Source organism: Penaeus chinensis, chromosome 7 (assembly GCF_019202785.1).
Source record: "Penaeus chinensis breed Huanghai No. 1 chromosome 7, ASM1920278v2, whole genome shotgun sequence".
Taxonomy (NCBI): domain Eukaryota; kingdom Metazoa; phylum Arthropoda; class Malacostraca; order Decapoda; family Penaeidae; genus Penaeus; species Penaeus chinensis.
This window is the reverse complement of record NC_061825.1, coordinates 33,948,857-33,963,856: the sequence shown is the minus strand read 5'-3', so window position 1 is coordinate 33,963,856 and position 15,000 is coordinate 33,948,857. Positions and strand designations below refer to the sequence as shown.

At 37.6% G+C, this 15,000-nt stretch overlaps 2 protein-coding genes across 4 annotated transcripts in view; both read left to right on the top strand.

The window, feature by feature from the left end:
- Window positions 1-4,247, top strand: part of LOC125027045 (proprotein convertase subtilisin/kexin type 7-like) — a 20,641-nt gene extending 16,394 nt beyond the window's left edge. Inside the window, exons 9-12 of the mRNA XM_047615693.1 lie at window positions 452-555; window positions 704-889; window positions 1,816-1,930; window positions 2,259-4,247. Of these exons, the coding sequence (XP_047471649.1) occupies window positions 452-555; window positions 704-889; window positions 1,816-1,930; window positions 2,259-2,750 (897 nt within the window). The 3' untranslated portion in view covers window positions 2,751-4,247. The remainder of the gene's footprint in view (window positions 1-451; window positions 556-703; window positions 890-1,815; window positions 1,931-2,258) is intronic.
- A 6,024-nt stretch (window positions 4,248-10,271) lies between these two features.
- LOC125027399 overlaps window positions 10,272-15,000 on the top strand; it is an 8,131-nt gene continuing 3,402 nt past the window's right edge. For all 3 annotated transcript variants that reach the window (XR_007115018.1, XR_007115017.1, XM_047616464.1), the window contains exons 1-6: window positions 10,272-10,299; window positions 11,932-12,590; window positions 12,749-12,841; window positions 13,654-13,797; window positions 14,040-14,133; window positions 14,590-14,763. Coding sequence is in view for 1 of the 3 variants with exons in the window: in XM_047616464.1 (XP_047472420.1) it covers window positions 10,294-10,299; window positions 11,932-12,590; window positions 12,749-12,841; window positions 13,654-13,797; window positions 14,040-14,133; window positions 14,590-14,763 (1,170 nt within the window). In the remaining 2 variants the exon portion in view is untranslated. The remainder of the gene's footprint in view (window positions 10,300-11,931; window positions 12,591-12,748; window positions 12,842-13,653; window positions 13,798-14,039; window positions 14,134-14,589; window positions 14,764-15,000) is intronic.

Genomic DNA, 15,000 nt, shown 5'->3' with positions numbered 1-15,000 from the left:
GTTTTTCCCCGTTTTTTTTGTCTTTCTTTCTTTTGGTAATGTGTGTTTGTATGTTTATTTATAAAAAGAAAGAAAGAAAGAAAGAAAGAATTTTTTTTTTTTTTTACATATATGAGAGAGATAAATGTGTATGATTGCATGTAAGAAAAAGAAAGAAAGAAAGAAAGAAAGAAAGAAAGAAAGAATGCAGGTCATCAGGGTTGCTAGACAAGATTGCTACCGCTGCACCAAACAGTATTCCAGTTGTTACGCTGGAAATTCTTGGCATGACATGCTGTCTTTTTTATTTTGCTTCTTAATTACCGTTGGTGCAAGGAAAGGTTAGGATTACCATCCACTGGCGGCGAGGGATTTGAATGCAGGTCATCAGGGTTGCTAGACAAGATTGCTACCGCTGCACCAAACAGTATATATATATCCATAAGGAAAAATTTCACCTTTACTTTGGTAGGTGCGTGTGACAGTGGAGCATCAGTACCGAGGCAGCCTCCAGATCAGCCTGGTGTGTCCTAGTGGCACCCGATCTGTGCTTGCCACGCCAAGGGATGCTGACAAGTGAGTGTTTTGTAATAATTGATTTTGTGTGGTTTTGTTAACTTCTTGTTAGTTTTTTTGTATTGAATTTATTAGGCAGCTGTAGCTTTTAAAAATATATATAATCTTAATAAAAAGCTTGCAGTTCTAATCTATTTTGTGTCTGAAGCTCTTCCAAGGGTCTCAGTGACTGGCCTCTGGGGACTGTGCGTTGCTGGGGTGAGGACCCCTTGGGAACATACCAGATGACTGTCATGCACACGCGTCACCAGCAACTTAGGGGCCGGCTGGTATCGTGGCAACTGGTGCTTCATGGGTGCTCTATGTTGCCCAAGGAGTTGCAGGAGAGGAGGAGGTGAGTGTTTGTGAGTCTTTGAGGGAATAGGAAAATGGGAAGAGGGTCAAGGGGACATGCATGTTATTTACTCTATGTTTAGCATCTGATGAGAGATGGCCTTAGAAATGTGTCATGGCCTAAGATTTTGGTCAGTAAATGGCAGTATTAACAATATATCATACAAGTATAACAATTGTATTTTATATAATTTTGCCTAATAGTGCCTCCTCTCAGTCCACTCAATTGTCAGTAATTTTTCTTGAATCATAGCAAATCACAGTAATGATAATGGATTTAGCTCTAACCGTCAGGGAATGCAATTCCTCAACTGATCCTCACCCTCAGCTTCAATAACCCTGCGTTGTCAGCTATTGCCTGTAGAAAAGTTTGTCTGATTGTGGTTCAACAAAGCTGAAAAAGTTCTCCCTTGGATAAAAACAAAACAAAAAATAAAACAGTAAAGTATTACCTGATGGAAGTAAGATACATATAATGTAATAAGATGTGTATTCATGTAGTGATATATATTTTTTTTTGTGTGTATATAATGTATATTGGAAAAACAGGGTCCTAGAAGAAAAGCAGAGCATAGGATGATGGGTGCAGTAGTCTCTGATGGCTTGGAAAGGGTGGTCAGGTAGGGAGATGGAAGTATAGGGATGGAGGTCAGGGAAAAGCTCTCTGTGGCCTTGAGGCTGGAAGATAGATGCTGAAATACCAAGCATACTTTAGTTTACACTCACTATATCCCAATCGCACAGAGATAGAGGTGGGGAAGTAGCCTGCCAGTTCTTAAAAGCTTATAGTCTGTTTAGGTAACTTGGCTAAAGAGGGAAGCTTATAGATATGCTCAGTCAAAGCTAGCTCTGACTTCAGGGGTGACAGTACAAAGCTCTAATAAACGAGAGAGTTTGGATGTTACAAAGAATGTGTGACTCCCACAGGACAGTGGAGCGTGCTGTAAGAGGAGAGGTGGTGCATGTGAACAGGAGCCATCTGTGTCATCCGCCGGAACTGAGGTTTGAGCCCTTCCAACCCCTGCCAGAAAGGTGGCTGAAGGTAAGCAAAAAAGGGAGGAGGGAGGGAAAGAAATTATTCCAATATTCAGTTTCTTTGGGTTCTCTCAGGAGGGTTTGTGAATTGTGAATTATTTTTTTTATAAGCTGTTGCGAGAGGCTCAAGGTTTGAGTTGAATGGAAATTTAGTTCTAAATAGCTCATATTTAACCTATGGGCATGCAAAAAAATTCACTGTTTATATTGCTTGCTTGTTTGTAATAGATTGGTATGGATGTATATGAGATGGTAAAAAGTATAATAGCATTAAACAGAGTAAGAGCACTGTATGATGATAAATCCACACCACTAGTCCACACTTCACTTTTCAGGTGTTAATCATCACGGGGTTCTTCCTGCTGTTCATGGCAGTCTTCAACTCCATTGAGTACATCTTTTGCTACAATGATGAGAAGGAGAAGTTCTACAAGAAGTTGAAGGACCTCTCAGCAGGACGGGCTATGCACCAGCGGGGGGCGAGTGGGGGCCGTAGGGTGGGCACCTCAGATCACCGCTATGGCAGCATGGAGTCAGGCAATGGTGTACCGGGTGGGGGGGGTGAGACAGCCCTCCCTCCGACTGCCTGTGCCAATGAAGTGCTTCCCCTGATGACTCTCGACCGGGGGAGCTCCCCAACGCTTTCCTGTGATGCTGACGTATCTAGTCTGAACTGTGATAGTGATGAGGATAATCTCTCATCCCACTGCACAAGTGATACTGTAGTACCAAAGGACACGGATGTCACAGACTTCACTAATGATGAGTTCCTTTCAGAGGCAGATGATGAGCGGAGAGGGCCAACTAGTGTGGAGATTGTACATTGATCTTTCATTGTGGAGGAGCTTTTATGTTGCCAATATACCACTTGAAAGTCTGTCCATAATGAGAAAATAAGGCTCGAGATTAATTAATTAAAAAGGCCTGACTGTGATGATTAGTAATTAAAATGCATTACAGCATTGTTACTTAGCTGAGGAATTTCATTCTGATTATATACGAATTTGATTGTTCTGTGAAAGGATTGTCATGGTTATGTACCATGATCATTAAATGTACCTAAATAAGCTTCTAAGTAAGAATGAGGAAAACAAAAATTAGCTCAAAGCTAACTTAATTCTGGTAAAGTATGAGAGGTATACCTATGCTGAATGTTTATAAGAGTGAAAAATGGAACTTGCATAAATTGATACTTTCCATAACATTGAGAACATGTTACAGCTTATCACAACAGAATTAACATTTATAAAAACATATATAATAATCATCATCTGTCATCTCTTTGTATCAGACACATCATCATTTTTGTAAGGTCTTTTATAAGAATACAATACAATACATCTTTTAAGAACTTAGTATAGGATAATCACAGAAAGTTCACATGCATCACATGCACTTACATGAAAAGGGGAAAAAAATTGAAGATAATCCTTTTACCTTGTGAAGCACTCAAGTTTTTAGGGAAGTTGTCCATGGAATTTGGTTGTGCGTTTTTATGGTACTAATTGAGATGTAGACTTCAGGGGGAGCACAAATGACTTTTTAAAATGGCAAGCACAAACAACTATCTGAGAGGAAAAGTATTTGAAAATGCAGCTTTTTTTTGTTTTGTTCTGTTATGTACTCGAAGTTGAAGTGTGGTGAAAGCACAAGCTGCTATGGTTTGGGGCAAGTGTGTGAATATGTGAATATTTTATGTTTTTTCTTAGTTTAGTGGAAAAAATGTTTATGTAAGTTTTAAGGATTTTTATTTTAATTTTTATTCACTCATTTGTTCTAATTGATATCTGCAGAAATTTCAAGGGACAATGATTGTGCATTTTATCATGAAACATTGCATTTGTTCTTAGTTGGCTGATTCAAACTTTTCCTCAAAATCACCCCAAAGTTGCCTCAAAATTAGGCTGTCTTGCCTTGTCTTGTGTCATTGGTTTGCCTAAGGTCAGCCGAACACATGTGATTTTATTATGCAAGGAGAACTGGAGTTGTTGTTGTGGCCTTATGGGTTTAGAGGCATAGTTGTTTGTTTAGCATGAAGTTTTGCCTTTGCTGTGTGGCACGTGACGTATGACACATGTTGTTACAGGGGAAGGGTAATTTTTTTTTAAAGAAAGAGTATATTGGCAGGACACATGTAAGGAAGATTAAAGAGAGGAAGTTCCTGCAGCATGTGATAGTTTTGTGTTTTACTGTATTTCAGTTTCTTCATTCTTGTGGTTAGATTTAGATAGAATCATGTCATCGCTAGAATTCACTTTTGATTTCATTAGTATGGAGTATATAGGAATATTCCAAGGCACTGTAGACTGGTCTTAGTTTTCCCTGTCACTAATTGAGGTTGAACCAGAAGTTGTGAATTTTGCTGATAGGGAGCAGTTACCTAACTTCACCTGTTTGCTGGTAGTTTGCACAAGGTTTTTTTTTTTTTTTTTTTCTGATTAGGAAAAAGGGAAAGAATAGATGGGCATTCTTATTCGTATTAATTGAATTGACATTATTATTTTCCGAGGAAACTTATTTTCATTTATTTATGTATTTTTTCCCCTTAGACTTGTCCACAACTGTATCTGGTACAAAAAATATCCCCTTTTCAATACACTGTACAGCAGTTGGAGTCAGGGACTAGAATAGGTTGTAGAAAATAAGTTTTATGTTGACTACTACAAGCAGTTTGTATTTTCTAGGAAAGATATAAATGTGTGTGTGTGTGTGTGTGTGTGTGTGTGTGTGTGTGTGTGTGTGTGTGTGTGTGTGTGTGTGTGTGTGTGTGTGTGTGTGTGTGTGTGTGTGTGTGTACACATATATATACACATGTATATGTATATAAATATGTATATACATGTATATATACATGTACATATATATATATATATATATATATATATATATATATATATATATACATACACACACACATATATATGTATATGTACATTTATATGTATATATATGTGTACATATATGTATACACACACACATGCATGCGCACGCACATGCACACGTACACACGCACGCACATGCACATGCACATGCACACGCACACGCACACATACATGGACATGCACACGCACACGCACACGCACACTCACACGCACACGCACACGCACAAGCACAAGCACACGCACAGGCTCACGCACACACACGCGCACAAGCATGCGCACTTGCATGCGCACGCGCACACACACGCACGCACATGCACACGCACACTCACAGACACAGACACAGACACAGACACAGACACAGACACAGACACAGACACAGACACAGACACAGACACAGACACAGACACAGACACAGACACAGACACAGACACAGACACTGACACAGACACAGACACAGACAAAGACACACACACAGACAAAGACATACACACACACACACACACACACACACACACACACACACACACACACACACACACACACACACACACACACACACACACACACACTCAAATACAAATACAAATATATACATAAATATACACATATACAGACAAGTAATTCAGTATTACAGAATCATAGTTTTGTAAAGACAATCATGATTATAGCCAAAAAAATAAGAGAATTCTTTTTAAGCGCATTATTTCTGAAGGATGTAAGTGTACACTATGTTATATGTGAAAGCTTAAGATGTAAGGTATTATTATTATCATATATATTATTGATATATAACCCAAATTGCTTTTCATAATCATTTCTTTTCTTTTTTGTGATGTTCAAGTGCCCAGCTCCTCCTAGTGTGTAAAGGCAGATATTGGAGCTTAATATTAATAATAAAAAGAAGAATGATGATTATAATGATAATAATTCTTCATACATGTGAAACTGCAACACTTAGCATTGAATCCATATTCTTTTTGCATAAAATAATGACCATATTATTCAACAATCTTCGTTTATTAATTTTAACAGTTTACTGTTTAACAAAGTACAGTTTCTTGTTTATTTGTTATCATTTAAATATTTTAAGGTATTTTGCAGTCTTTTTACTGCATTGTTGTGTGGTTATATTCAATTATATATAACATGGGGAATTATTTTTTTTCCACTCTTATTGTCAAGATGTTAATGTATTGTGCATGACATCATTATTTTATTATTATCATGATCATATTATTGTCATCATTATCATTATTACTGTCATCATCTTCATTTTATTACTTGTTTATTAGTGTTATCAGTATCATTGTTATTATAATTTTTATTATTGTTGTTATTATTATTATTATTATTGTTATTATTATTGTTATTATTATTATTATTATTATTATTATTATTATTATTATTATTATTATTATTATTATTATTATTTTTATTATTATTATCACTATTATTATCATCATCATCATCATAACTATTATCATTATTATTGTTGTTATTAGTATTGTAATTGTTAGTATTGTTATTATTGATATCATTATTATCATCATTATCATTGTAACTATTATTATTGTTATCATATTATAATCTACTGTTATATTTTTATTTATTTATTATTATTTTTTTTTTATTTTTTTTTTTTGCCAAATTTCACTTCCAGTCATTGCATAAAGAATACAGATTCTCACACTACTCTGTTCATGATGCTAAAGAAATACATTGCAAGTTATGGTTACTACGTTCCCTCGTCTAGTCAGTATGTGTTAAGTTTTTGTGTGTTGATGTTTCCTCCCTTCGTTTTGTTTTTAATCACCTTTTTTCACTTTCTTTTATCTTTATGATACTCTCTTTGTATTTTCAATTGATTACATGCAGTCAGAGTTTTGTAGATCATTATATATTTTTCTCTATTTATTAATATTACAGATGTGCATACCAAAATGTGAACATACACATGTGTATACACACTGCACATGCACTGCATATGTACACTCACACTTATACTCACACATTTACACACTCATACAGTCATACACACACACACACACACACACTCTTACACACTCACTCACACACACATTCTCTCACATTTACACACATGCTCATGATCAAACTCATTCACACTCACACTCATACACACATGTACACGTACATGCCCAAGCACACACATATACTCACACTCACACTCACATTCTCATGCTCACATTCACTCAGTCACTCGTGTGTGTGTGTGTGTGTGTGTGTGTGTGTGTGTGTGTGTGTGTGTGTGTGTGTGTGTGTGTGTGTGTGTGTGTGTGTGTGTGTGTGTGTGTGTGAGAGAGCACAGTAATATATACCTTTATAGCCAAGTTCTTATGCATATTGACCCATACTTTGAAGAAAAGTTCTTCCACATTTTAAAGCATAATAGTATTATCATGTAGAACAGTGGATCTTGACCTGTTTTAGTTGTGACCCAAAATTCTGTCTGGGCCAGTGAAGGCTTCCCATATCCAGATAAAACAATACATGAATTGGCCAGCATAACATAATTATAAAAAAAAAAAAAAAAAAAAAAAAATCAAAGAGATAAGGACCCGCTCAAAAATCTGTGGGCAATTTTGGGTGCGACCCATAGGCTAAGAATCGCTGGAGTAGAACCTCATAGAGTTAAATTCGAGGCTTGTTTTACTTTGTTCGTGGCAGCTTATTATTGCAGAGAGAGGGAGATGGGCTGAAGGTTAGAAGAAGAGGGAAAGGGAGAGGGGGGAAAAGGGAGAGGGGGGAAAAAGGGAGAGGGGGGAAAAAGGAAAAGGGAGTGGGAAATATGAGTGGATGTGAGAGGGAAAGGAAAAAGGAAAGGGAAAGGGAGTACATGGGAGATGCGAGGGTGATGGTGTGGATGAGGGGGAGTGGGAGGTGGGGTGTATACGTTGTAATGTGAATGTGCGAGTGAAAGTCAGAGTATACCTGTCTGAGTGTAAGTATGTGCTTGATATTATTTGTATTAATGAGTCTGTGTGTGTTAGTGAGGGAGGGGAACAGAGGATAGGGGTTTCAGGGTTAGAAAGAGAGAAGTCAGTGAGGCAAATGAGAAGAGATAGAGAAAGAAAGGGAAAATGTGAATTATTCCAATACCGTCTGGAAAATGCTGTGGTTATTTTAATTTTTTTTGTGAAATGTCTCTGCACATAGATGGCTCTGCTAGTGCTTAGCCACAAGTCAATTAGTAGACCTTGTGGCCTTACCTGACTTCGCCTTTTCGTGAATTGGCTGGAAAAGCAATTTTTTTTACTAATGCTATGAATATCGATGGTGTTATTTTTATTGTAGAGATTATAATTACCATAATGTTATAAACATTAGTAACAGCAAAATAAGATTATGTATAATATTTGTGTAAATCAAGGAAGAGGGTAAATGGGCAAGACAGGCAGTACTTGTAATTAGCTCATTGGTACAAGCGTAGCCAACTATGTGTTAAAACAATTAATAAAGTGAACTCACAGTGGGCATGGTGTGTACGTCCATGCCATGTCTGGTGGCATTGGGTTAAAGTAAAGATGAGAAAGAAGAGAGAGTGAGTTTGAATGGAAGTGTATAGTTTTTCTGAAGAAAGTATATAAAAAATTTAAATCTGTTTTGAATAAATAAAAGCCATATGTGAAACACATACAAACCTCATTCTTCATAACTTAGGTTTATAAACTGTCCTTGTGTTCATTACATTTAGAAAAAAATAAAAGGAATTTTGTGACTTGTTACAGTAAAACATTAAAGGAAATGTTGTTTTTATCGTCTTTTATTTCATTAACCTGTTTACCCATTGTTGCCGGGAACATGCAATGTTTACCATGTTAGTTTTGTATCATTGTTAAAATGTTACTTACAATACCAATAGCAATAGAAAATAAAAATAAAATGTTTTCAAAATTCAAAGGGAAAGGGTAAAGAGGTGACATAGATAGGAGTCACTGGTTTAACAATTATCATATGAAAAAACACTTAGTTTTCGAAATACTAGATTTAGCAAAGAGTTCTACCATTATTGTGTGCCATTTCACCATTAGGTACTTACAATGCAGTAAATTTCAAGTGTAGTATTGAAAAGGAAGCTGATCTTATGATTATGATAAAAGAGTATTCTACAGATAGGTTACCTTTGTTTCAATTTATTTAATGAGCTTTTGACAAGAAAGTACATTTCTTGTACCTAAATCATGGAATAATTACTTTTAAATTTAGAACATAACACTAGATGTAGTAGTAGTAGTAGTAGGAGTGCTAGTAAAAGTTGTAGGAGTTGTATAAATGATAGCAATGATAATGATAATGATGATGATGATAATGATAATAGTAATAATAATAATAACAATACTACTACTACTACTACTACTACTACTACTACTACTACTACTACTACTACTACTACTACTACTACTACTACTACTACTACTACTACTAATGATAATGATAATGATAATAACAATAACATCTTAGACATAAGAACATAATATTAAGTGTAATTATGTAGCTAGGTAACTAATCTCTTTTACACAATACAAAAAGCACTTGCAAACAAGAGCTAATACTATTTTTCTCACTTGCAAACAAGAGCTAATACTATTTTTCTCAACTTATTCATAGATTTCAGTGTTCAAATATGCAACAAATACACACACACCACACCCGAACGCACCCCCCCCCCCCCACACACACACTCGCTCACGTACAGACACACGCATGAAAACAGATAAGTTTCCCCCGATTTTCTAGTTCGTCGCATGAGAGAAAACATCACTTCCTTCTATTACGGTTGAGCATATGTGTGTTCGTGTCCTGAATAAACATATATATATCTTATATCTTACACAAGGAATATCAAGAACATAAAGAAAATGCAATAAGTACGTTTTTTTTCACGAGTTAATGAATATGTAAATTAATTTCATACAAGGCTGCCGAATAATTGTAAAATATACCATTTCATCTAGGAATATAAAACCCATTATAATGCTTAGAAACACACTCTCAGTTAATATTAAATGGTATTACAATGTTGTATTACAAATGCTAAATAAACATAGTGGTGATGAAAATATTGCAAAGGATCAAGATAATATGGATGAAAATGATATAGTTATCAACATCCTACTGACGCTACATTCAATAAGTAGTAGTAGAAGTAGCAGTAGCAGCAATGGCAACAGCAGCTGCATTAGTAATAATTATAATAATGATGATGATATGATGATGGTGATGATAATGAGGATCATCATCATCCTACTACTATTATTACCATAGTAGTGGTACTACTACTACTAAAACAATGAAAATGTGATATTGAAAAAAAAAAAAAATCCTACATAAATATACATATATAGTAATAAACCAACGTTTCTGGTATATAGTTATTCTAATCTTATCCTGTTATCTTTATTATCGAACTCGCTTATCTCTCCACTGAACACAAACAGCAGAGACAGTGTCGCACGTGGACGCATGGAGGATGGAAGTAAGTTGTATTGACGGTTTGTTCAAAGGGAACTTTATTTGAGAATCAATATCGAAGTTCAGTCAGCTGTTTCGTATTTTGGATTCATATGATTCGTTACGCAGAACCCGTAACTTGAAAACGACATTACGTAGTCATCATTAAAGTTCATTTTCGTAACATGTGGTTTTGTTTTGGACGATCAGTTATTTTATATGTCGTGCAAGGATCAGATTAGTTGGTGAATTGCTGAAGTCATCCTTACTATGATGAGTCATCGATATTCTTCGAGATTCTCAATCACAAAGCAAATCGTTTGTTCCAGTAGCAACACAAAAACTTAGCGTGTCAGATGTTTGTTTGTTTCATTAAACGTGATTGCGATGTCTGAAAGGTGTTTCTCCGTCATCTCAAAGTGATTATGAGGTGTCAGATTTGAATGTTATGGCCAATGCTATGGCCGTGATTGTTTTTTCACTCTTTGTATCGTTTTACCAGTTACACGATTCAATGATCCCATTCGATTGTTATCTACTCCACATCATTCTCAAGCATCATCATCGTTATTTGTTAATGTGAATATGGGTGTGAAATTGTCTTCTAGTCGTTAGAAGAAGAAAGGAGAAGAGGAAGAGGAAGAGGAAGAGGAAAAAGAAAAATAAAAAAAAAGAAAAAGAGTAAGAAGAAGAAAGATATTCGCTTTAACTTTATTGGCATGAGAAAGTATGGCTTAATATAAGCAGAAAGCTACATGTACCCCAATACACTTGTCCACGTAAAAGTGACATCAGATGTTCTGTTTTGTTAGCCTAGTAGAAAATAATGTAAACACATAAAAACAACATATATTACTAAGAATATCAAGGAATTAGTGGTGTATTTGTTAGTGTAAGAGCAAATATACTAGAAGGCATTAAATAACCAATAAAATCACTTGTTTGAGGGCGGAGAAACATCAGGTTTCATCAACGGAGGATGGAATACCCACCGCTGAAGTTGCAATGTTTATCATATGCTTATTTAGTTTTTTGTGATTTGCTTCGTTTAATCTTGAGGCGATGATCAATTTACTTTGTCTGCTGGATAGATGAGGGAAGTAATTAAAAAAAGCTTATAGAATATTTTATTTTTAGTGAAGATAAGTTATTAAAGAAAACAGTCACTTGCGAAACACTAAACCGAGTTCCACTTGTACAGATGTGTGAATAACTCATAAGAATTTAGGATGACTAGCAGTGAAAACACGAATCTCAAGTAACAGAAGAAATGTGTCAAGATCCTAAAACGTGATAAAGATATCTCAGTTATCAGACAACTGTCCAAAAGATGAGAGATGAGAATACTGACGTCTGGGTCGATAAATTATGTTTTATATCGTTAAAAAAAACTTTTGGCAAGGAATACTATAATGAAGATATCCAGAAACTTCCCTGCATAGTCACAACTTTCCTGCATTCATTCGAAATATGACTTCCAGCCTGAAATTTACGTCCATGCATGAGTGAAATACATTCTTGTCTATAACTTTTATACTGTGAAGACTTCCAGATTTAGAAAAGAAACGAAAAACAGACAAGCTGAAATGATACTTTAACTTTATTAGCAGTTCAGTAATGTTATTAAAATCCTCTCTCTTTTCTTGATTACATTCAGGCAGTTATCACAGGAATGGAAGAACTAGGATGCCCAAGTGACGGGAAGGAGGACAAGGAAGATACTTCTAGTGGAAGGAAAGAAGTGATGAAGGCTCAAGAGAAAGACTTAGAAATCCAAGAAAACGGGGTGGAACTTAACGGGAAAGGGGTGGAGCTAAGAGAAAAAGGGGCGGAGTTAAAAGAAAAAGAGGCGGAGTTACAAGAGAAGGAGGTGGAATCAATTGCGAAAGAGAAAGAGCAGAATCCACTTGAAGAAAGGTTGGAGCCCTGTATGGAAGATAAAAAATCACTAGAGGAAGGGACCGAGGCCAAAGAGAAGGGGACAGAGCTTGTAAAAGGTGTGGAATCTCAGAAGAAAGGGGAGGAATCACGAAGGGCGGAGCAACCTAGAAATGGAGAGGCGTCATCAGAAAGCAGGCTGCAAGTACCTAAATGTGAGGGAGTATCACTATCCAGGGAAATAAAAAGGAGAGACGGCGACCTGATGTCAAAGGGAGGTGAAGTGGATCGCTATTATGTCCTAGGTCAGCAAATAAACATAGAAGAAGACCTTTGCCACGAGTTCAAAGGTCACCGCAGCATCTCCATCCACGACCTTCACAACCTGTGTCTAAACACCGATGGAACGTCAGACCGCAGCCGCAATGCCGTGTCAATGTGCGTATACCCCATAGTGCATTCTAAGGAACCTAAAGCTCTATATCATGGGTACTGAGGGATCAGAGAGTCTTATTAAAATTTCTCTTGTGGTGATATCGCAGAATTTATTAATCATATAGCTTATATGTTTATTCTAATCCCAATACATTTTTCAGTCCTGTGTGTGCCATGTTGAATTCGAGTCACGGTGGCACGATTTATCTCGGAGTGGCAGACGACGGCCAGGTGAAGGGCATGGGACTTACCAGGTAATGTTGGCTTTATGACTTGGTTATTTTCCTGTTAGAAGTACAATAAAGTACGAAAGAAATACACAGCTTAGATCAGGGGTTCTTAACCTAGGGTGGTCCTTCCCTTTAGGGGTATGGAACCAAACGCTGGAGATTCGATATCCAGATATTTGTATGTATTTAATGTTTTAATTTATACTTGTTTAGAATGACTATGATCAAGCACTGTTACTACATATTTTAAAACCACACTAAATATCCATACTAAAGATATATCGACAAACAAGTGAAAGGGGTATTGGTTAAGAACCTCTGGTTTAGATTATAAACAACACATTCAACAAGGAATGTCAACTGTAGTCAAATACACCAACACTGATTATGTCTGTACCAAGTCTAACTCGAACCGCCGTCTCCCTCTTTTTCTGCCCGCCTCTCTCTCTCCCTCTCTCCCTCTTTTTCTGCCCGCCTCTCTCTCTCCCTCTCTCTCTCTTTCTCCCTCTCCCTCTCCCTCTCCCTCTCCCTCTCCCTCTCCCTCTCCCTCTCCCTCTCCCTCTCCTTCTCTCTCTCTCTCTCTTTCCTTCCCTCCCTCCCTCCCTCCCTCCCTCCCTCCCTCCCTCCCTCCCTATCTCTCTCCTTCCCTCCCTCTCTCCCTCCCTCTCTCACCCACTCCCCTTCCCTTCATCTCTGTCCCCCCTCCCTCCCTCCCTCCCTCTCTCTCTCTCTCTCTCTCTCTCTCTCTCTCTCTCTCTCTCTCTCTCTCTCTCTCTCTCTCTCTCTCTCTCTCTCTCTCTCTCCTTTCGATCCTTGACCTTTGACCTATGACCTAGGTACCAGCGCGACCACGTAGAGGCGTCTCTCAAGTGGACACTGAGCAAGTACACCCCACCTGTATCTGAATCGCGGTATTGCGTTAAGTTCGTGCCTGTGGCTTCCTCCAAAAACGCACAGAGGTCTTTCAAGTTCCAGGAAGAGTGAGTTTGCGTCAAGTATCTGAATTTGTGTCTTGTATCTGAAATAAGTGTAAAGTATCTGGAATATGTGTCTTGTATCTGAATTTGTGTCTTGTATCCGGATTTGAGTCTTGAATGCATACTTATGAAATCAAAGAACACGCAGGCCAGGATAACCAGGACCTCAGGATACCGGCATTTACCCTGCCACGTTCATCTTCTTGTTTGGTGATGTATATTTACAGCCAGTCTCTTTATAACAGAATAGTGGACGAAGAAAGGCGTGGTCAACCTCATCATGTAGCACAGCCTAATTACTGCTGGTGTGATATGGACGCCTCTGCTCTGCGAGCTCTTGTGAGTATCTCTCTCTCTCTCTCTCTCTCTCTCTCTCTCTCTCTCTCTCTCTCTCTCTCTCTCTCTCTCTCTCTCTCTCTCTCTCTCTCTCTCTCTCCCCTCTCCCTCTCGCTTAATCTCCAATCTAGCAAATTGTTCCTTTTTTATATCAAGCATTAGCAATTAATAAACTAAATTGCACTACTGCCCGTTCACGTTTCAAATATCAAACAGTTATAGCAACAACTATTATTACACAACCATTATCATGCCATTTCTGTGCATTACAATGTCAAACTTCATATGTTCTACCAATAATGTTTTTGATAACTACCAGCCTATAATCCAACATCCAAGCTGTATATCCCATACGTAATATGAAGTCTCGATCTGCCATATAGCACACGATCTCACTGATCACACTATTCAAATCTACTGACGGTGCACTGAGCTGATGACGTCGGCCCTTGTCTCCAGGGAAGGCTGCCCATGCTTTTCGTGGTGGAGGTGCATATCCGCCCATGGGACCCTCACTGCCACGCTTCCAGCGTGGAGAGGAACCCCCTGTATGGTGACGCTCCTCCCCTGCCCCCTTTGCACCTTACGGAAGCCGGCGGGATGTACGTTCGTCAGAGTTGTCGTCAGTCGAGGGTGAGTACAAGGGGGCGTTTGACCTTTGTGCTCCTGTTGGTGAGTAGTGGCGACGTAATTTTATTGAGTGGGCGTGTGCTAAAGTGGCTATAATTAGAAAAAAAACAACAACTGTAGTGAGGTTTGGAGAGTCAGTTATCTATAGCTGTTGCTCTTTGCAGGGGTTATAACTTTTGGAAGTGACAGACAGACACTCAGAAAGAGAAACAGAAAAATTGACAAAGAGATAGGTAGGTA